This window comes from Trichomycterus rosablanca, chromosome 6, assembly GCF_030014385.1.
Source record: "Trichomycterus rosablanca isolate fTriRos1 chromosome 6, fTriRos1.hap1, whole genome shotgun sequence".
Taxonomy (NCBI): Eukaryota; Metazoa; Chordata; class Actinopteri; order Siluriformes; family Trichomycteridae; genus Trichomycterus; species Trichomycterus rosablanca.
Window position 1 is genome coordinate 48784498 of NC_085993.1, and position 23401 is coordinate 48807898.

Consider the following 23401-nt stretch of genomic DNA (forward strand, 5'->3'; position numbering starts at 1 on the left):
TAGCAATCGCAACCTGATCGCAACACATTTCACACTACACGATTTTGAGTCTGCGACTAGTCCAGATATTTAACATGCTAGATATTTTTCTTCAGCTGCTTGGATACACAGCGATTGAAAGCCGAGTTTTGAATCTTGAGAGACCCGCCGAATTGCTTCCGAGCTGCCACATCTAGCAACGACCAGTCGGCAAGTGAAAATCAGGGCAAAAATTGTGTAGTGTGAACTAGGCATTAATCAAACCTAGGGTGATTTAGAGCAGCCAACACACTTTCTGCATGTTTCTGTAAGGTGAAAGATAACTGAAGTTAGTTTGGTCTTGGTCACAATAGATCTGGTGTAATCCGAAAACCCTCGGTATGAAGGAATACACCCTGGACCGGGCACTAATTTAAATGGCAAAAAACACTCACCCACTGACCCAGTCAGAGTAGTGTGTTTACCTGCCACAGTTTTTGGAAGGTGGATGGAGCGCAAGTTCTCTACCAGCTGCACCACCTTAAATGTAACACAAATTTAAAATATATTTTCTTTTAAAGAATCTTAGAAATGCTTCTTGTGCTTCTCTTAGACGTCAGCCCTCTAAAGAAACCAGCGTAAGATTGAATGAACATGTCGAGAAGATCCAGCAAACATCTGGCCGATAAATATCAATTTTTGAACACTTACAGTGAGAGAAACACTCACTCTCACTCACTGTCTTAACCGCTTATCCAATTATGGTCACGGTGGTGGTGGGGTGCTGGAGCCTATCCAAGCTTTTCAATGGGCGCAAGGCACACAGTAACACCCTGGACGGGGCACCAGTCCATCGCAGGGCAGACAATCACACACACACACACACATTCACCTATAGGGCAATTCAGTGTCTCCAATTAACTTAACTGCATGTTTTTGGACTGTGAGAGGAAACACGGCGAGAACATGCAAACTCCACACAGAAAGAACCCGGACCGCCCCGCCTGGGGATCGAACCCAGGACCTTCTTGCTGTAAGGCCCACTGAGCCACCGTGCCGCCCGAGAGATAAGTTTAATATATTGTAGGTGTGTAGATCCACTTTAAATGTACACAAAATGCATAATCAGCATAAATGAAAGTCAAAAAGATAAAAAATAGTAGTTCTGGATGGACATTACAGCTCATTTATCATGTGTATGATAAGAATTATTGGTGTTTCAATTTGCTGAGGAATTTGGCTTCTATTCCACAAAACTACAAGCATCCTTTATCCATCCAATACAGATTTTATGCCACCCACAGAATTCCCAACCTAAATAAAAACCTACAAGGAGGAGGTTCCATAGATGTTATGTGCATTATCGATCGGTATGGACCAGCACCAATTGCCCACGGATAATCCCCCCACTGGTCAGCTGTGCTGGCAAAAAGATTGCCAAGACATTTTGGTCCGGGCCGGCGGGGCAGGTTGTAAGAGAGGAAAAGGTTAAACCCACCACAAATTTTCAATGGGATCTGAATCGGAAAAATGACCTGGTTCCCCTCTTATATCATCGAGCCACCCTACCCATACAGGCACAAGCTCCAAAGTGCATAAACTGAACTTGATTTTGATGAATTGAATGTGTTAAAAAGGAATCCATTGTAGAATTTGACATGTGTTTTTATTAAATTATTAATCATTCTATAAAGAAGAAAGATACAAAAAGACACATTAATCATAAAACTGACCCATGTACATGGTAGGTGCACCTATCATATTGGTAGCACGATATACACCGATCGGCCATAACATTAAAACCACCTCCTTGTTTCTACACTCACTGTCCATTTTATCAGCTTCACTTACTCTATAGAAGCACTTTGTAGTTCTACAATTACTGACTGTAGTCCATCTGTTTCTCTGCATGCTTTGTTAGCCCCCTTTCATGCTGTTCTTCAATGGTCAGGACCCCCACAGAGCAGTTATTATTTAGGTGGTGGATCATTCTCAGCACTGCAGTGACACTGACATGGTGATGGTGTGTTAGTGTGTGTTGTGCTGATATGAGTGGATAAGACACAGCAGCGCTGCTGGAGTTTTTAAACACCTCACTGTCAATGCTGGACTGAGAATAGTCCACCAACCAAAAATATCCAGCCAACAGCGCCCCGTGGGCAGTGTCCTGTGACCACTGATGAAGGTCTAGAAGATGACCGACTCAAACAGCAGCAATAGATGAGCGATCGTCTCTGACTTTATCTACAAGGTGGACCAACTAGGTAGGAGTGTCTAATAGAGTGGACAGTGAGTGGACCAGGTATATAAAAACTCCATCAGAGCTGCTGTGTCTGATCCACTCATACCAGCACAACACACACTAACACACCACCACCATGTCAGTGTCACTGCAGTGCTGAGAATGACCCACCACCTAAATAATACCTGCTCTGTGGTGGTCCCGTGGGGGTCCTGACCATTGAAGAACAGCATGAAAGGGGGCTAACAAAGCATGGAGAGAAACAGATGGACTACAGTCAGTAATTGTAGAACTACAAAGTGCTTCTATATGGTAAGTGGAGCTGATAAAATGGACAGTGAGTGTAGAAACAAGGAGGTGGTTTTAATGTTATGGCTGATCTGTGTATATATAGAATTTTTAGGTAACTAACTAGACTTTAATTTAAACTATTTAAACATGCAGCTTTAATATAAATGTAAAAACAAACACACAGTAAGTAAAGTAAATATAGTCAGTAAACATAATTAATTTCAGTTCAGTTTACAGTACAGTACCATTCTGTTTAGTATCAATATTGTAAATAAATGTATTGTATGATGAGTTATTGCGTTTACAAAGATTTTTACTCACATGCATCCATAATCCTAATTAATACACACACACACACACACACACACATACACACACACACACACACACACACTCTCTCTCGCATGTACACTCACAACTGTAACCGATCAGCTGGGGTTTAAGAACAGCACGGCACTGTCTGAGTCCCGCCGCTTCTGCCCGTGTCTTTGTCTCTCTGTCTCGGAGCAGAAAGAGCAATCAGAAGGTCAGAACTTTCTGTGCAAACAGGAATCGCTGTGATAAATCCCTCTTAGGCCGTCCGTAGCTGATAATCTGTCAAATACAATCATATATAAATCAACAATACTGTAGGAAATAATTATATCAAGGGTTTAAAAGCAGTGGGTAAGGAAATCTCTGCAGTGGAACTTCGGTTTGACTTTGTAATGAATAAATGAACAGAGCTAAAGAAGTAGTCTCTGTTCCCTGGAGTCACTGATGCGAACGGAAAACTGATAGTCTGCTCTTAACTATGAAAGGAAGGTGTGTGTGGCTGATAAAAAAAAAAGACAGAATGGGCGTCTCAAATGCACCCAATATTCATGCACTCCACTTTTACACATTTACCAGTGATTTACTGCATAGACGTGTAAAACTTTATCAACTCTTTATTCTATTTTATTTATGCACTGTCTTCCTTTTTCTCCCTGATTTAGCATAGCCAATTAGTCTTCCGCTGCTGGGCATCCCATTTGCGTTCGGGGCTCCAAGCCCCTTCGACGGATATCACGCACAGAGAGCCATGCACCAATCTCCATGCTCCACTTAAATACAGGCACCTCAAGCTACAAACCAGGGTCCTTGCACAGCGTTTGAAGACCCCACCCACTTATTAGTCTGGTCTTTCCCACCCAGCAGACTGGTGGCCAATTTTGTCTACTGCAGCCACTGCCAATTGTGCCTGCTAGGGGGTGCCCAGCCGACCGAATATCCCGCTGTGCCACCTGGGCTAACTATATCAACTCTTAAAGCACATCAGAGTTAAAATCCGGACTACACTAAGAGATCTGGTACAAGTCAGACAGTTGTGGTACCTTCTGGGTCTCCCTTTTAATTCACACTATAATATTTAGGGGTGCTGGAGTCTTACTTTGCTATACTCTGCACAACTGATAGCTTATTATTTATGATTCAGTACATATCATATATTTTAATAGCATCCATTTTAACCATAAAGTGGTTCTTTTCACACTCATAAGGCTGAAACCTGTAGGTTTGAGACTGCCATGCTACAATGCTGTTTCTGCTGGACTGCTGGTAATGGGACACCACAGTGACCGCACTCACAATGTCCAGAAACTTACTGATGATGAACTCTAATTACTTTCTGATTTAATTCTAATTAAATTATCTAATTTGAATTCATTTAAATTATCCTCCAGGCCACCCATGGAGGATGAGTACCTGAGTGTCACTTTTACCCTTGGCTTGCTCATCAGGGGTGTTTAAAACTCAGAATCTGTGGAATCTGTTAAGTTCTGTTAAGCTCTATACAAATAAGTTTAAACTGAATTTAAATGCATTAACAGTAGCTAATCCCATATTGGGTAAAACAAATAATGCTAAATAAATAAATAAACAAAGAGATTTAACAGTCAGACTTTTACAGAAATAAGACAGAGTTTAGATGTTTGGATGATTTTGATTTTTAACAATTTGGATTGGACATGTATCTTAAGTTGACATCTAGGTTAGAAAGGCTGTTTTCTTAAAACCATCTACCAATATTTTGAGTTTAACACACGTCAACCAAGGAGTAGATATGGTCCAAACAAGATTTTTTAAATACATCTTATTTTTATCCAAGTATTTAGACTCAAAGTAAGCTCAACCATATGGTTAAGCAGATCATTAAAGGGTTCAATAACATCGAGACATCTGTACCTGTACAGGCTGGGCTTTATTATTATTACGTCCAATGCACATAATTATTTAAAGTCATACAAAATGTATTTTTTTAAACATGTCTGGGTTTTGATTGGGGAGGACGATAGCACACTGTTTTTAAATCTCAGAAAATAGACACACAAAGACCAAGCAAGTCATGTTTTACCTGTAATTAATTCTACAGCTAGATTTAAAGAAAATAAAAAGCTCTAAAAGCTCATTATTCCTCCTAAACAAAAAAAGCATTTAGCAGATGTTTTATTATTGTGATCTAATTTTAATAGTTGTGGGTTAAAGGCCTTGCTCAGAAGCCCAACACTGGTGGTTCTTCTGACCTTAACGGCTACTCTGGTAATATCTGATAAACTTGTGAAACTAACCCAAAACAAGAACACTGTCACATTTCTATTACTTATAAATTTAAAAAGCAAATGGTGGCCTGGTAATGAGTATGTAGTGTGATATAATTAACATACAACAGGAATAATAAGTAAAGCTAGATGTTAATTCAACCATATTTTATGTGCAATATGTAGTGAAACCCAGTAAACTACTTTGTAAAATCACCAGTAAATCTAACCCACAGGTTACAGGTGCAAAGTTACACAGGATTTAAGTATAAAGGTGGCTTTTTCTCAAAGTGTGTGTGTGTGTGTCTGGCTTACCTCCACTTTGTGTAATATATCGCACCCAGGGTAACGCTTGGTAGCCACTCTTTTCAATTATTTTTAGGTACCGGACCTGAACACATAAAAACATGCCAGTCACAAGAACATAATTAAATCTGAAATATTTACAAACCAGTGGTGCCAATTCATCAAAAACTCATGTGTGGCAAAGTTGGCCAACTTTCACTCTGCTATCACAATAAAACATGAAAGCTTTAGCCTTAGTTAGTTTAATAAGGTTAGTTCACTTGTGCATGGAATATGTGTCCATGTGAAGTGTAGACAGTATTACTATAGACACTAACTGGCCACAAAGTGTGGACAACTGACTCTGAGCTGCTGGACATCCAATTCTAACTGGATAACTGGAAATACTGAAATTGCCCCAACTGTGAATATGTGTGTGTGTGTGTGTTTGCCTTTTGATGGACTGGTGACCTGTCCAGGGAGTTTTCTACCTATTGCCTAGTGAATTGTACCCATTGCTACCTCGAGCAGGATGAAGCGGTGGTAAACTGACAATGAACAAATAAAAGACTTATATTATATGTTACTATTTACATTTACATTTTCAGCATTTAGCAGATGCTTTTATCCAAAGCGACTTACACAATGAGCAATTGAGGGTTAAGGGCCTTGCTCAAGGACCCAACAGTGGCAACTTGGTGGTGGCGGGGCTTGAACCGGCAACCTTCTGTTTACTAGTCCAGTACCTTAACCACTGAGCTATCACTTACTATTATGCATCTTATTTTATTGTGTAATTACTCGTCTTTGTGCATTTTATGCCTTATTTCATTATTACCTCATTTTAATTTCACACATGCATAATGACCCCTGTATTAAGCAGTTATAAAATGTGCTTTGTAAACAAAGCCCTGCCCTCCCCAGGCTGTTTGGAGCACATTGATGAAGAGAGTACCAGTAAAACTAATGAGGCCATTAAAACACCAGACTCACCTGAATGCCAGACACTGTGAAATAAGGAATCTCAAACTTCACTGTGATCGGCCTCTTGCCTTCTAGCTCATCACTCTCCACACTGGGCAGTCCGAAATGAGCTCTCATGATGAACTCCTTTCCACCCTGTAGACATACACACACACACACACACACACACACACACACACACACACACACACAGTAATGCCTCAGCACAAACTAACTTGTACCCTAGTGGTAGCCGAATGAGATTCACTGTGGGCAGATTACCCATGTTAAAAGTCGTGCCCTGTTGTACGTCCTAGTTTGGCCGGCAGAGGGGGCACTGAGTCACAGTTTATGATCTGTCTTTCTCTTTCTATCACCTGTGAATCATGACTGCTGAAGCGCTCCAGCTGGAAGTGTTTTCTATAAATACCACAGCATGTTCCTCTCTTTTTTGCCAGCGCGTTGGCAGGCACACCTATTTATCTAAAACTCGTGATGCCGAATCGCTCTGTGCGCTCCAGTTTTCTGCTGACTCGGATGGTCAGCGTTGTGTTGTTTTGGGAAACTCGCCACAGTTTCTTGGTGGGTGTGGGCCTGGTATAGCAGAATACTCCAGTTGTGGCGTGACATATTAGTTTCTTGGAGGGGTGTATGCCCGTAAATACAAAGCAGACACATTACATGCATGAGTAGCGTGGTCAGGGTGCTCACCCAATCAGGGCCAGAACCGGGAGTAAAGAGAGTTCCTTTACTGTCCTCCAGTTTGAGAACTTGATTGAGCCTGTCATTAAGCGATATCCAGTTTTAATTTTCACACTAGCCCTTTCCCATCCACTATTTCTATAGCGGGTTGCAGTTATTACATTTTGTATCACTGTTCCTTTGTTAGTTTTTATTAATGGGACACTTTCCTTTCAATTCAATTTCCATTAGTGTTTTTTTGCCACAATATTATTCCACCTTGGACTGAATATTTGCGTATGGATTCTTATTTCTTCTTTACCAGATATGTGTGGATTTACCTCACTCTATCTGTAGTGAGACGCAATCAACCCTTTTTCTCTACTGTTAAGAATTACACATTTCAAAAAAGGCAATAGTAGATAATAATGGTGCTATCAGTGATGTGTGTTACTATTCTACAATATTCTCACACAGCCCTTTTGTTTGTACAAGCTTTTTTGACATTTTAATAAAAGACCCTACATGCTGTGGCACCAACTAGCAAGTTTATGCTCAACATCTTGCACCTCATCATAAATCATCAGCTTTTTAGTATCAGACTCAAATCAGACCTGCATTTTCATCCTACGCTCACCTTTACTCCACTTACACTCCAAATGATTAGAATCAGCAAAACTTTGATTTCACAAATCATTAGAGCGAAGCTATTTTTACACTTCAATCAGATTCAGGTTAAAACTACCTGTATTTTTTGTGACGAAATAGTTGAAACAAATTGAAGTTCCCAGAAATAGATAAAACTGTGCTGGCCTCTTTCACCAGCAGAAAAATGGACCGGACCGAACCTGGCATCACGGTTTCAAGAGAAAAGCAGACTGCCAACAGAGGAGCTGGCAAATCTGTCAAATTAAACTGTGATAAATAGAAATAAGTCCACCTGAATAAGATACACGCTCAACATGGCACAAGTAAATGTCCGTTTACTGATATTTTGAAACTGAAAAGTGAAAAATCTGCGCCTCCATGCTCCATCTGCTGGCCACATTTGGCAAGGCAGAATGACATGATTACGTAAACAAGCCACACCATCAATGTTCATGTTAAAAATGTACATCTGGTCAGTAGGGGTCAGTGGCTTTCGGGATCCATTTTGACTAAGAAAATGTGTTTACCCTCAAAGTTCATCTGTGTGGTAGTTTTGCTTATATAATCATTGTATGTACCAGTAAGATGTACCTAAAATTCTTAATTACAGTACATGCCCTCTTACAAGTATATTTAAATGTTAATGTTATTTTTATTGACTCTGTTTAATATGGTACTGATAAATGTGACAATTAGCCATACTGAATTTACTATAGTACATCTTGTATGATGGACTGATTGAAGAGTACATGCTAAACTACGTGCTGAACAGAACATGACGGCAAAGGTGGTGTAAATGAGTCACTCACTGGGAAGGATTTAATGGTCCACTCCACCGCACTCTTCTCAGGTACCCACTTGGCATGCCCGGTGCTGGTCTTAAATTTAGGCGAGTCAGCGTCACTGGGCACAGGCACCATGATGACCACATTGTTGGCAGTAGAACGGCTCTTGAACTGACTGCGGGCCTGGAGGAGAGAGCGCAACAAACTCAGACTAACTTGGAACATGATATTTAGTCATGATATTTTACATTTACCCAGAGCAACTTACAATGCATGCAATGCCAGCATTGAGGGCTATCATCTTGCTCAGGGGCTTATAAGTGGCAACTTGGCGGTGGTGGGGTTTGAACCATCAGACCATCTAGTCTAGTACCACAACTGAGCTACCACTGCCCTACAGTACCCTATGTTATCTTGATTCTGTCTTAGATACCATAAGCGTTCTATTATACCACCAAGGACGGTTGATTAAGAACAACTGTAACAGGTCATGAAATCAAAAATCTCAAAGAAGGGTTTTCTTTTATATATTTATATTTAGTTTTAATAGCTAAAATACATATTTATACATATTATATATATATATATATATATATATATATATATATATATATATATATATATTAGGGCTGTCAAACGATTAAAAATTTTAATCGCGATTAATCTCAGAATTTTACATAGTTAATCGCGATTAATCACATTAAAAAAAAATCTGTGTAAATGTTATAGAAAACAAGGATTTTAAGTGAAATGTTACAATTAAAATGGTGAACACATTTTATGCTAAATGTACTTATGTTAAAAACTGCTGGGACAAGAGAAAACTGTCAGGGAGTTTTATTCACTCACATATTAGGCAGTAATACTATCTAGCAGAGACCCTTGACTTCGTATATATGTCAGATGCGCAGTTATTGTAACAGACTTTTCTGTGGTTGTATCGTGACGATGGTTTGATGGACGTTTCTACACGAAGTGAGTGTGTTTTCACTAGGGATGCATCGATACCATTTTTTCCCAACCGAGTACGAGTACATGTATTTTTGTACTCGCCGATACTGATACCTATTTAGAATGATGCAATCTGGAGCATTATGGAATAGTTTAGTTTTTAGTGTAAAATAGTGCAGTGGAACAGTTGCTTGCCATCACTAATTGTAAAAAAAAAAACACCGCACAGACATCATTGAGAAAGCTTCTGACAAGCTAACGTAAACGTTCATTAATAAACGCACGTAATTAACGTTGTGCACATCATACATGCGATGCGATTCTGCTGATTGAAATATTTACTTTAAAAAGATAATACAGTCCGATCCCATCTGAGCCGATTCTATCAGCACGTTCGTGGTTCACCTCGGTAAATCGTAAACGACTCTGAGTCGGCTCCCGCTCTGTGGTAATAACCAGTATAATTAAGCCTGAGCTTTATAAGGTAAGCGAGTCACACACAATGTTCTGTAGTATTTGGTGTTTATTTACAACCGCATCATTCATTATAACAGTAAACACGGAGAGATGACTGAGAAAAGAAACTTACGCTGCGCTTACAATGAATCGATTCTTGAATCACTTGTATCGACACTGTGAACAGAGAATTGAACACAAACAGCGGTCGCTGCTTTTGTAACCGGTTATCTTCGCTGTTAGCTCTATTTTTAAGGGTTTTTTTTGTCAAACGGAACTAAATAACATTAAACGTGCGTGTGAGCGTGGTCAGTGAGAATAATTCAATCTGTCTCCCGTGGGTGAAAAATGAATTGCTTTAGTTTTAGAAGTGAAAAAATCTCGTAATGTAATTAGTGCGTTAACGGCACTATTTTTTTTAATCTCGTTAAATTGAGATTGCGTTAATGCGTTATTATCGCGTTAACTTCGACAGCCCTAATATATATATATATATATATAATTAAGGTATTCAATATGTGCTTATGTCTTGAAAGGTACAACCAGCCAACCTATTAGAAGAAGTATGTAATTTGTGTAAATTGTGTACGAGCCATATATACACTACCAGTTAAAAGTTTAGAAACAAATTATGAAAAAAAGAATTTCATTTCTTTTGACTGAGTGAAGGAAAAACAGCCGAAAAGTGCTTCTGGGTGGTGCAATGAATGGTAAAACATGCCAGCAAGTTCAAATCTCAGCTCTAAATATGCGGGGTAATGGAGATCAGTGTGGGAATCTGTGCTGATACGGATCTCCATAAAAACACGCCTCATGTAGATGAAGCGGTTGGCTACTGCACCCGTGTCAAAGGGGGTGAGTTTTAGTTACTGTCCTCCCTGGGTAATTAAATACAACTACATCGAGGTACAAAAAATAAAAGTGACCTCAGACAATGTGGGGCGTTTTCAACAAGCACCTCAAGTAATGAACTTATGAAGCTGATTGAAAGAGTTGCTTGAAAGTTGTTATTAAGGCAAAGATGATTAAAATAGCTTTGAGAGGTTAAACGCTGTTGCGTCACTGCATAATTTTACAATGTATGTGGTATTATTAAAAAAAAAACCTCTATAGCAAGATGTGTTCAAGCCTTTGACCTGTAGAACCTTAAGGGCTTCTTCATTTGTAAGTGCATAGTTACCTTCACTTTAATCTCCACTCGACTGTGAGAGAACTTCTCGATCGTGCTTTCAATCCAGATTAAAGGCTTGACCTGTTGTGTACACAGTGAACAAATTAATTAATTTACCACGCATGTAACCTCAGTGGTACAACTTAAAACAAAACGAGTGATCTAAGCTGAATAAGTGAAGTGTGTAATGTTGATACTCACTGCAGTGTTCAGTCGGTAGGACATGAGTTCACTGTCCCCATCAGGGGGGATGAAGGAGATGGTTCGGTCGTTCTCAAAACGAGAGAGACGCACACACTGATGAAACTTTACATCCTCCAACTCCACAGATTTACTCTTCTCTCCTGTGGATTAACATACAAAAATGTTAATATATTGTAACATACACTGATCAGCCATAAGATTAAAACCACCTCCTTGTTTCTACACTCAACGTCCATTTTCCAGTTTCTCTGCATGCTTTGTTAGCCCACTTTCATGCTGTTCTTCAATGGTCAGGACCCCCACAGGACCACCACAGAGCAGGTATTATTTAGGTGGTGGATCATTCTCAGCACTGCAGTGACACTGACACGGCGGTGGTGTGTTAGTGTGTGTTGTGCTGGTATGAGGGGATCAGACACAGCAGCGCTGCTGGAGTTTTTAAATACCGTGTACATTCACTGTCCACTCTATTAGACACTCCTACCTAGTTGGTCCACCTTGTAGATATAAAGTCAGAGACGGTCGCTCATCTATTGCTGCTGTTTGAGTCGGTCATCTTCTAGACCTTCATCAGTAATCACAGGACGCTGCCCACAGGGCGCTGTTGGCTGGATATTTTTGGTTGGTGGACTATTCTCAGTCCAGCATTGACAGTGAGGTGTTTAAAAACTCCATCAGCGCTGCTGTGTCTGATCCACCACCTAAATAATACCTGCTCTGTGGTGGTCCTGTGGGGGTCCTGACCATTGAAGAACAGCATGAAAGGGGGCTAACAAAGCATGCAGAGAAACAGATGGACTACAGTCAGTAATTGTAGAACTACAAAGTGCTCCTATATGGTAAGTGGAGCTGATCAAATGATTAAACGGAGCTAGCCACCCGGGCAAAAAATCAAACCTAGGTCGTTCTTTCTGGGAGGTGACAGCGCTACCGACTGCACCAGCATGCTGCCAGACTGCGATCAGATTATTCAAATATAAATTCAAATATAAAATGTAATCAGATACAGTGGTGCTCATACAGATTTAAGCACGTGGATTTGATTTGCACCTCACAATCTTCATACATTCATACATTCACGGCCGATGTTTACTTATTCCAAATAAAAATACAGCCATAAATCTAAAAAAGCTGATTATGATTTGTAATGAACAGCTTTGTATTCAATTTAAGCAAAATGCAAAACAGAAGCATTTTCACTGGTGGTCTCAGACTTTTGGCTCCGACTACATATTATTAAATATGTCATGTTTAATAATCTTACGTGGATCTTAAGATTTATTAGCTCAACTCTCATAGCCAAAAATAATAATTATTATTATAATTTTTTTTATTATGCATTTTTCCAATTTAGCGCAATCAATTTTCGCTGCTGAGGGATTGCATCCAAGGAGAGCATGTCGCTGCCCACGCCTCTTCCGACATTCTACACAGGCATCTCTTCCGCCTATCAGAGTCCTTACACATAGTCCGGTTGTCCTGTTCTAGCAGATACGGTGGCCAATTAGTATCTGCTGCAGGCACTGCAAATTATGCCCGCCAGATGGCACCCAGCCAACCGGCGGCAACGCCGAGTTTCGAACCGAGGAGTTCAGGATCTCGACGCTGGTGTGCTAGAGAAATATCCCGCTGTGCCACCTGGGCGCCAAATCTGCAAATTTTGGGTGTATGCAAATAGGTTGTTAAAATTGTGAGAAAAATAATTACATTGTTATAACTGGGCGGCACGGTGGCTAGGTGGGTAGCACTGTCGCCTCACAGCAAGAAGCTCCTGGGTTAGATCACCAGGTGGGGCGGTCCGGGTCCTTTTGTGTGGAGTTTGCATGTTTTCCCCATGTCTGCGTGGGTTTCCACAAAATTGTCCATGACTGTGTTTGATGTAAACTTGTGAACTGATGAATTTTGTGTAATGAGTAACTACCGTTCCTGTCATGAATGTAACCAAAGTGTAAAACATGACGTTAAAATCCTAATAAACAAACAAACAAACGTTGCTGTAATTAATTAAATAATTATAAAAACATATTTGACTAAATGGGCACAAATTCCCACAGACATCCTTCAAAGTCTTGTGAGAAGCCTTTTTAAAAGAGTGGCACTACACTACAGACACTACAGTGCAGCAGATTATCTGAGCACAGTATCCGACCCTAAATTAAGAAACACCCTGACGAGGTACAGACTGAGCGCACACGACCTGGCCGTGGAGACGGGGCGACACACCCGGTCCTGGCTGCCCCGGGAGGAGAGGCTGTGCCAGCACTGCACTCACAGTACAGTAGAGACGGAGCTGCACTTCCTCACCCAGTGTATCAAGTACCACCACATCCGCTCCCAATTCTTCCCTAAATTTAACATCATCATCCCCGACAAACTGCCCCACCTACTGGGGGAGCACAGAGAGAGCTGCACACTAGCAGCACTCTACACACACACCTGCCACCAGCTGGGGGACAGTGGGTGACCATGTCTCATACACACACACACACACACGCACGCACACAACAAACGTTTATGACTACCTCATTATTGTAAATGTCACCTTTTTTATTGTAATTATTTGCACTGATGATATTATTTTATTCTATTTTATTTTTTGCACCTGTAACTGTTCTGTAGATTTTTGTTCTTATTGTTATTTTTATTTTTTATCAGTAACTTGCTTTGGCAATATGAATGTCCTTATTTGTCATGCTAATAAAGCTTTTGAGTTTGAGTTGAGGGGCTGTTGTTCACATAAAAATCACTGTATTTTAATACCATTTGTATCTGAAATGGGATGTCGTTTTTAATTTTGCACAGAGCAAATCAGATTTAAGCTATTATTAAAATATCTACTATTTAAATACACCAGAGGAAAACACAGACGTCAGCTTCTGTGTAGGTGCACAACATACTGGTGCTGTTTGACCTGCGAGAATGAAGAGGCAGCAGGTGTAGGAAGAACTGTTAATGACTCCGAGCCTGGAGGCGTCCTTAATAAGAGCGAAGCTCCTGAAATGGTCTTACTGCATAGAAGCGGAAATGCTGTGTGTGTGTGTGTGTGTTATTATTGTAGATGCTATGAGAAGGTAAACAGAAAAATCTATGACGTATTTAATGTTTAAATAAGAGTGTAAGATGGTGAACCAGTTAAACAGACTGGTCCGTCACTAATGTTTCCTCGTCTGTGTGTGAGTGCTGTTTCATTCACCCATACCCTCGTATCTAATTCTCTCTTTCTATCAGTGGCATTTACACAGGGACATAAAAGGGCCGTATGAGGCGGAGCTCGACTCTCGCTATGCTCCCTTTGCGTCACAGAAGGCTCGCTGAGACCCCAAGCTCATCGCTCATTGCTCGAACACCCTGGATGTCGTCAGCCACACTGTCTAAAGGTCACAGAAGAGGAGCGACCTCCGTTTGTACTGCATCCTGATGGATCCCCAGGGGCTGATTTACATTCAGACTGATAGTACAATCATCACCTGACTGCAGCAGGTACATGATTATTCGGGTGGTGATGTAAACACTGTGCTACACTATAATATTTAGGACAATACATTTAGTACAATAGTGGAATTATTCAAATGTATTCTCACAGCTTTTTTAAACGTATGAAATTGTGAAACATAAATATTTACACATTTTTATAAAAAGTTAGATACTATATATTTATATAATCATAAAAAATATTATAATCCTACAATCTTATAATAATAATAACAATGTTTTCCCTGATTTGCCAGTGTGATAATCACCCTCAACTGTTCCTTATGCCTCGATTAGTTCCCAGAGTCTATAGTTCCCTCTATTTGCAGTTTCCCTTGTTGGTGATTGTGTTGGTGTGTGCTTGTCTATAGTTTGTGCTAGTCCACTACTGGCTCAGGTGATGCTCTGCTAGTCTTGTCTGTTTTAGTCCTTGTTCGTGTCTCCATTGTCTTTACCCTTTATGTTCCTAGTTTAGTCTCTGTTTAGTATTTGTGTAGAGTAGCTAGTTGTTGTTTTTTTTTGTTATTAGCTTTAGCATTAGCATTAGTATCGTCTGCCTGCAGCAGGTACATGATTATTCAGGTGGTGATGTAAACTCTGTGCTACACTCTATAATATTTGGGACAATACATTTTTTTTACATTTTCAGCATTTAGCAGACGCTTTTATCCAAAGCGACTTACACAATGAGCAGAACACGATGAGCAATTGAGGGTTAAGGGCCTTGCTCAGGGACCCAACAGTGGCAACTTGGAGGTGGCGGGGCATTAACCTTCTGTTGACTAGTCCAGTACCTTAACGAATACATTTAGTACGATAGTAAACTTATTTACATTTAATCTAATCAGCTTTTTAAACGTATAAAATTGTGAAACATAAATATTTACACATTTTTGAAAAAGTTAGATACTATATATTTATATAATCATATAAATCTAATGATCTTATAAATCATATAAAACACAGGTCAATATTATTCTTATTATTAGATTGATAAAAAAAGATTAAGAAGTCCATGATATTTAAGCAATATAAAAAGGGACAAATTCAAATAAATAAGTGAACAGACGTGGCCCAAGGGTAGGGAACCCTCAGAACCAGCCAAGGCCGACGATGCCCGACCACATCAACTGGCACACGCTGCACAAACAATAGATTTGCAGGCAGGGTCTGCTCCGGAAATGATAAAATCACACAGTCTCTGGGGTGATCAGCACTTCCTAAAAACACTGCAACACTGGGTAAGTTCCCACAAAGAGATAAGTGTACTAGCATCGCACACCAGTGGAAAACCGGACCGGAACAAGCCCGGGATCACGACCTCAGAGAAATAGCAGGTTTGGCAAGTGTGAGACAGAGAAGCTACAGATATACAGAAGAACTCCTACCTAAAGTGAATTAATGCTCATGAGGCGCACTACCAAACTACTTCAGCAGCTCTCATGTTACCCTTTAAATTGTATGGGTCCTGTCCTCAAGAGGGCATCGTTTTGCACACCTAGAAAGTAAATTTATAATTTCATATATCTGTGTCACCTGAGATCAGCGGCATCACAAGTGTTTTCAGTACAGTGAGTTTGGCCAGATTTATTTATTTCTAGTGAAAGAAATGCACATAAAAAATTGTTGTTACTCAGGTTTCAATTAAGCATTTTTGTTTGGTTCAGTTTAATGATCTTCACTTGTTATGCATGACACATAAGGAACAATGGAGGCTTTAAAACGGGGAGGTTTTGCAGTACTAGGCACAGATTAACTACCTATCCCATCTCTCCATTAAATCTGGGGCACAATGTGGAGGTTTAGTATGACCGGCACCTTCACGGTGATTCAGGAGCAGATAGGAAGAGATCCATCACAGCAGAACAAACACAATCAATAAGGAATTATCTGCCGGGTTCAGAATCAGTTCCTCTCCACACACTCTTAGGTAGTCGACTGTTCCAGGCCTGGTCAGAGGAAATATCAGTGATGTAAAATGTACACTTACTGCCGGTGATCTCGAAAAGCACTTTGTCATTGAGGCCCAGTCTCAGCTCAGGCATGCCGGAGAGAACCGCTTTCAGTTTGATGCAGCCCAGAATCTCACTGCGCAGTACGCTGCCTGTAGCACTGACCTGAGAAAAACGAGGGAATACAGAATAGACAGAATAGAGCCTGAGTGTACATTTCAGATAAAATACCATCATCATCATCATCATCATCAACAAGTGCAATGAATTATCCAAAGTGTGGTTATCTTAGAGTTACCCCAACAAAAATAAAACACACTAGCACACCAGTGCTGTCATCTTGAACTTGTGAGTTCGAATCTCAGCTCTGCTACCGGCAGGCTGGGCGCCTACACGAACAATGATTGGCTCATTTGTAGGGTGGTTGCCTCATAAATGATGCAATTACGACCCCTGCTGGCTGATTGATGGCACCTAAACAGAAACGAGGGATGGTGAAGATCGGTTGTAATGGAGGGCAATGGGGTAATGGAGGGCAGCTGTAGCCTAGAGTTTAAGGTACAGGACTAGTAATCAAACGGTCACTGGTTCAAGCCTCAACATTACCAGGTTTCACTGTTGGGCCCTTGATCAAGGCCCTTAACCCTCCATTGCTTAGACAGTATACTGTCAGTACTGTAAGTCGCTTTGGATAAAAAAGTGTCTGCTAAATGCCGAAAGTGTAAATGTAAATCTTTGTGACTCTCCATATGCGAGACTGAGCCCCAGATGACTATAATGAAGTCGGCTACTGCACACGTGTCGGAGGGGGCATGTCTGTGTGTTAGTCACAGGAGTGGAGGTCAGCATCAGTAGAGAGAAAGCGTAATGCAATCGGGTAATTGGATACAACTAGATTAGGAGGAAAATTGGGGGGGATGCAAAATATTATAAATAAGGGGCAATGAGGTGATGTTTAATTCTGTGTCCAGGTCATCAACTGCTTTATCTTGGTCAGGGTTGCGTTTGGCTTGGTTCCAATGGGAAACACTTGGCATGAGGCAAGAATATCCTGGAGAGAGCGCCAATCCATCGCAGGGCTTCGGCCATTAAATTGGATCGTTAGTTGCATTATCAGGGGCTGATCTGCTACAAGTGACACAAGGCAGTGCACTGAAGAAAGCCAACCATCACAAAGCGATGATGGTGTAGTGCAGAGATGTTCACAAGTCACAAAATACGAGTCCGAGTCAAGTCATGAGTCTTAAGGCTGGAGTCCGAGTCAAGTCACGAGTCTTTAGGCTAGAGTCCGAGTCAAGTCACGAGTCTTTAGGCTGGAGTCCGAGTCAAGTCACGAGTCTTTAGGCTAGAGTCCGAGTCAAGTCACGAGTCTTTAGGCTAGAGTCAGAGTCAAGTCATGAGTCAATATAATCTACACAAAACATATACTGGAAATGTAGTGTAGAAATAAACAAATAATCTGTAAATTCAGATAAAAAACAACAACAGATTAGCGACTGTATTTTGCTGTTTTACTTCGTTCCTAGTTACCAGTTAAAAGCCTAAACTGACGTTTTGTTCTCATTGCAAATTACAGCACAGCGGCCAAAATCCCAAACACAGCAATAAATCCATAATACTGCTTACCTTAGCTTATGTTCTTCCAGATGCTATTAAATTTATAAGCATGTGTCCCATTAGGAATAGAATCCGTTATTTTGTAGATGTGCTCCAAAAAAACCTCCAAACTTTTCCCGGGCGTGAAGTAAAACACGAACTCGTTAGAAAGCCAATCAAGCGTTTCATTACCACGTCATCTGTGTGACACAAACTGAATAAATGCAAATAACAGCATTTCTTACTAACAATTACAATCAGAAGATCTGATTGGTTCAGAAAGCGGTTCTTAAAATCATTAGCGCAAATTCTGTAGGAGCGTTCCATTCACATTATCTGTTACTGTGAAGTGCACTACGTAGGGTATTCCACCATTTTAAGTAGGGAGCGATGCTTCATCACTACGCCGGAAGCTGGCTAGAACATTTAGCCATTGCGTGCGTTGCCGGTTGAGACGGCCGGAGCGTTATTAGAGAGCAGAAAATGACACGATCAGAATGATGTCGGATCATATATATATATAAAATTGTTACACGTAACTAATGTTGCTGACTTTTGCTGTCCACAAGTCATGTTTTGCGAGTCGAGTCCGAGTCATCTGAAACGAGTCCGAAGTCGAGTCTGAAGTCACTGTGAGTGCACAGACTCGAGTCCCCATCTCTGGTGTAGTGACATAACATATAAATGTATACAGTTACAACATTAATACAACAGACTCAGGTCAGGTGGGCTAACATAACAGACCACTGTGCTGTGCTATTGGCCGGACGGGCATCTACACAGACATGACTGGATATGTCTCGCTTTGGGAAGCATTTGAGGTTGTCAAAACAGCCTAGAGGTGGATTTGTCAGGGAACTCTTTGTGCTGGTACAAAGCCCCAATAAAAATAACAAGAACAGTTGCAACAAGAAAGGGCATCCGGCATAAAAACTGTGGTATACGGACAACAGACTGGCTCAGGTACAAAAATGTAACGATTCTTTGACCTATACAACAAGCGAATTAAAAAAATAAATAAATCTAACACACTCAGTCCATCAGGAACAGAAAAGTCAAACAGAGGACACGACATGGGTGAATGGTAATGTTCCAATAAAAAACAATGAATTGTGGGTGTCCTGTTAATCACAGAGCCGTACCCCAGAGAGACTCTGTCAGCCTAAAGGGCAGCAGAGCATTTCGCCTGGGAAAAGGTAAAGAAGTAAAAACCCACAACGAGGTTTACAGAATCCAAACTGTATACAAATAAACTTGCCGTTATTAGTTGCAAGGTATTTTGCCAATTTTCTTGGCACGATGGCACAGTGGGTAATGGGTCGCCTCACAGCAAGAAGAGCCTGGGCTCAGGTGATTGATCAGAAGCTTGATTATGTTTTCAGTAAATCATTTTTGTGTTGCTCTGGACATGTTTGTAGGTCACTTGGTCCTCCAAAGGTTGTTTAGTGACTTTAAAATCCTGGTCAGTGAGTTATTTTCGCCTACTGCTGGTCTGTAGCTTTGTTGTCCACAATGTCTGCTGCTTGACCTTGTTTTTTTAAATATATACACTGATCAACCATAACATTAAAGCCACCTCCTTGTTTCTACACACACTGTCCATTTTATCAGCTCCACTTACCATATAGAAGCACTTTGTAGTTCTACAATTACTGACTGTAGTCCATCTGTTTCTCTGCATGCTTTGTTAGCCCCCTTTCATGTTGTTCTTCAATGGTCAGGACCCCCACAGAGCAGGTATTATTTAGGTGGTGGATGATTATCAGCACTGCAGTGACACTGACATGGTGGTGGTGTGTTAGTGTGTGTTGTGCTGGTATGAGTGGCTCAGACACAGCAGCGCTGCTGGAGTTTTTAAACACCTCACTGTCACTGCTGGACTGATAATAGTCCACCAACTAAAAATATCCAGCCAACAGCGCCCCGTGGGCAGCGTCCTCTGACCACTGATGAAGGTCTAAAAAATGACCAACTCACAACACACACTAACACACCACCACCATGTCAGTGTCACTGCAGTGCTGAGAATGATCCACCCCTTAAATAATACCTACTCTGTAGTGGTCCAGTGGGGGTCCTGACCATTGAAGAACAGGGTGAAAGTAGGCTAAAAAAAGTATGTACAGAAACAGATGGACTACAGTCAGTAATTGTAGAACAATTGCTTACACAGTGCTTCTATATGGTAAGTGGAGCTGATAAAATGGACAGTGAGTGTAGAAAGCCAGAATTGAACCTTATTTTCCCCACTTACTGCTTTTCTCCCAATATTTTGACATGGTTAATATTTAAGTAAGATTGTTTTTAAATTGTAGTTGCTTTTGAGGCACTACTAGCACGCATAATAGGGCCAAAGACCAAGTCAGGTTGTGTCTTGAAAGCAGTGGCATCATAAAATGGGCTTATGGTCCAGTTTCAAATCTTAGCAGTGCTCTCAGCATGTCGAGGGTTTACCTACATTGTACCCAGTGTTTCCCAGAGGAACTGGACCTGCCACGACCCTGACCAGGATAAAGCGTCTCATGAAAATAAATTGAAATGAAAAACAAAAAACAAAAACTAACACGAGTGTGTATTTATGCTCACATTGAATGGTAAGATCTTACTATTTTAATATTATATATGATTTGTTTGGATTGTTTTGTGTATCTCTTGCCTGTGTTGAGCAGAAGTGTCTGCACATCGGTAAATCTATTATTTAATTAAAGTCACTTTTTTAAAGAGGTTGTCTGATTACAGGCATGGAGAGTGATGAGGAGGCTCCAAATTGATTCCATGCACTGAAATGGATTTAGTTAAGGGGTGTCATTAAGGCAAGGCGATTGCAGTGTGGTAGTAACGTTCCTTAATAAATCAATGAGCAGACACACAAACAGAAGTATAGAGAGGTGAGAAGTGCAAACAGTAAAGATGCAATAAAAATCTTTCAATTGTGTGTGTGCACAAAAAGAGAAACCAACTATAATGTTGCTATAATCAAATATAATCTAATCTTTGTAGTATCAGACCAAAGAGATCGACCACAGACTGTTCAGTGGCACAAAGTGTTCAGTGGCACAAACTGTTCAGTTTAACATTTCCTTTAAATGTTGTGATCAACATAGTTGCTCCTCAACTGTTAATGTGTTCCATGGTCCTGTGGAACTGCATATATTTTAGGCTAATGTAAAATAATGAGGTTGTTTTTGACACTTATACACAAACACAAATAACACAAATATGATATAAAAGTGAAACAGTGAGGAAAATCCTGCTAAACACATACTGTACATGTGGAGCTTTCAGAGTAAATCTAATGGTTATTCCACCCAAATGCAGTGTTGTCTCATATGCACACTTTGATGATGTGTTAATGCACCGCTTAAGTTCACTGTTAATTTGAAATTAAATAAATACATAAAAAAAAAATAAACAGAACATGTTGGGGTACAAATTTCTCGACGAAGGGTGTTGAGTTTCAAAGATTTAGAGTTTAGGGGACGTTGAGTTATAAGGTACCGCTATATATATTTATATTGTGTGTGTGTATACATTTATATACACAGAAAATAGGCATCAAGTAAAAAATGCATGATAATCCCTAGTTAAAGAGTTAAAAAGAAGGGACAGAATAATATAAACAGTGATCCAAGTCAGTTGGATCAGTTTAAACTGCTGCCGAAGATGCTTGTAAATGTAAGTATTTATTTGTGTACTGAAAATGTGTTCTATAATTTTATGTGCAACATGGAACGGGTGGCAGCTATCTTGTATATAACTTTGCCAGCCTATAATGACACTAAAAACCCTGACTGACTGGTAGTACCATATAACTAACATTAAACTATTAAATGCTTTGATAAACATTAGACACTTTGGTCAGTAAGAATGGAAGCAGGAATGCAATAACTAGGAAATCCAACCAGAGAAACGCTGCCCACTCCCAAATGGAACAGGTCTAATAACAATCTAAATATAAATGCAAATAAATGATAACAACTCACAAGTAGGTTGACGGATTCGATGACGTCCATGAATACTTCATTTTTCCTGTATTTAATGCCCTCTGACCTCCAAGACACGGCATTGGTAACCGTTGCCGGAGGGCGTGGTGCACCCACCTCCAGTTTATGTCCTTGCTGGGTGATGTACCTGCCACATAAATAATCAACATCATGTACAAATCAGTAACAGAATACAATGTTTGACTACTTTGACAGACTTCATCAGTTCTACAGGATGACAGAGAAATCCCTGCTATTAAAACAAATCGACCCTTGGCCCTTCTTGCTGTGAGGCGACAGCCCTCCCCGCTGTGCCGTTGTGCCACACTTGTGTTTCTTTGTAGAATTTATGTAGAATCTCCCTTGTTCAATATTTGGGTGTTGTGCTTTTTCCGAGATTAAATTAAGGTAAAAAAAAAGTACATCAAGTTTAGGTACTGGTACGAGGGCCAGTTAAGGACAATGGGCTACATAAGATCAGCAGTGACTTCAATGTAGTACAAACATTCAAGAAAATAAAAGACATCTATAGTTACTGCCAGTCTCTGATAGATTTATATTACTAGCCATCTTTTATATAAGCTGAAACTGTACGTATAATAAGATTTTAGATTTTATTTTTGAGCTACAAACATAACATTTTCTAATATTTTTAATACTTTCTATGCTAAATGTCTTTGTCAAATTTATTTATTACATTTTTCAATGTAATGTGCCTTAGCGGGTACTCAGGTGGGGTCAGGGTATGAACACAGCGGGTCTACACAGACATGTAACCGTGAGGTGGATGATCACCTCGTCCAGGTTATTCCTGCTCTGCGCCTGTGGAACCAGACCCACCGCAATCTTTGGTTCATAAAAACAAAAAGAAAATAGAATCGATCTCGGTGGTTTAACAAGTTCCAAAGCAGAGAGGATTAATTCTGTGAAATACAAGCAGTACAGCATGGTGACAGGTGCTGTCGTCAGTAAACAAATCTATAGTGTGAGTGTGGTGCAGGATCAGCCTCCGGGGATGAACATGGATACCCAGAGAGACTCACAGGAACACAAACAACTCAACCTGCTTTAATCCTTCTCATCACCTGCGTGTTTGAGTTTATGGTGTGTACATTAGACATGTTCCTATTCCTATTTAAAGCCATAGAGAAGTAGAAATAAATCAAGATAGCACAATGAAGTCAGCAATTTATAAACTATTTCCGC

At 40.3% G+C, this 23401-nt stretch overlaps 1 protein-coding gene across 1 annotated transcript in view; it reads right to left on the reverse strand.

Moving 5' to 3' along the window:
• Positions 1–2578: 2578 nt before the first annotated feature.
• The window catches only part of ap1m3 (adaptor related protein complex 1 subunit mu 3), a 28059-nt gene continuing 7236 nt past the window's right edge, over positions 2579–23401 (reverse strand). Inside the window, exons 5-12 of the mRNA XM_062997087.1 lie at positions 22196–22343; positions 16655–16781; positions 11191–11333; positions 10999–11070; positions 8436–8594; positions 6328–6453; positions 5365–5440; positions 2579–3085 (exon numbers count right to left, since the gene is read on the reverse strand). Coding sequence (XP_062853157.1) covers positions 3063–3085; positions 5365–5440; positions 6328–6453; positions 8436–8594; positions 10999–11070; positions 11191–11333; positions 16655–16781; positions 22196–22343 — 874 coding nt within the window. The 3' untranslated portion in view covers positions 2579–3062. The remainder of the gene's footprint in view (positions 3086–5364; positions 5441–6327; positions 6454–8435; positions 8595–10998; positions 11071–11190; positions 11334–16654; positions 16782–22195; positions 22344–23401) is intronic.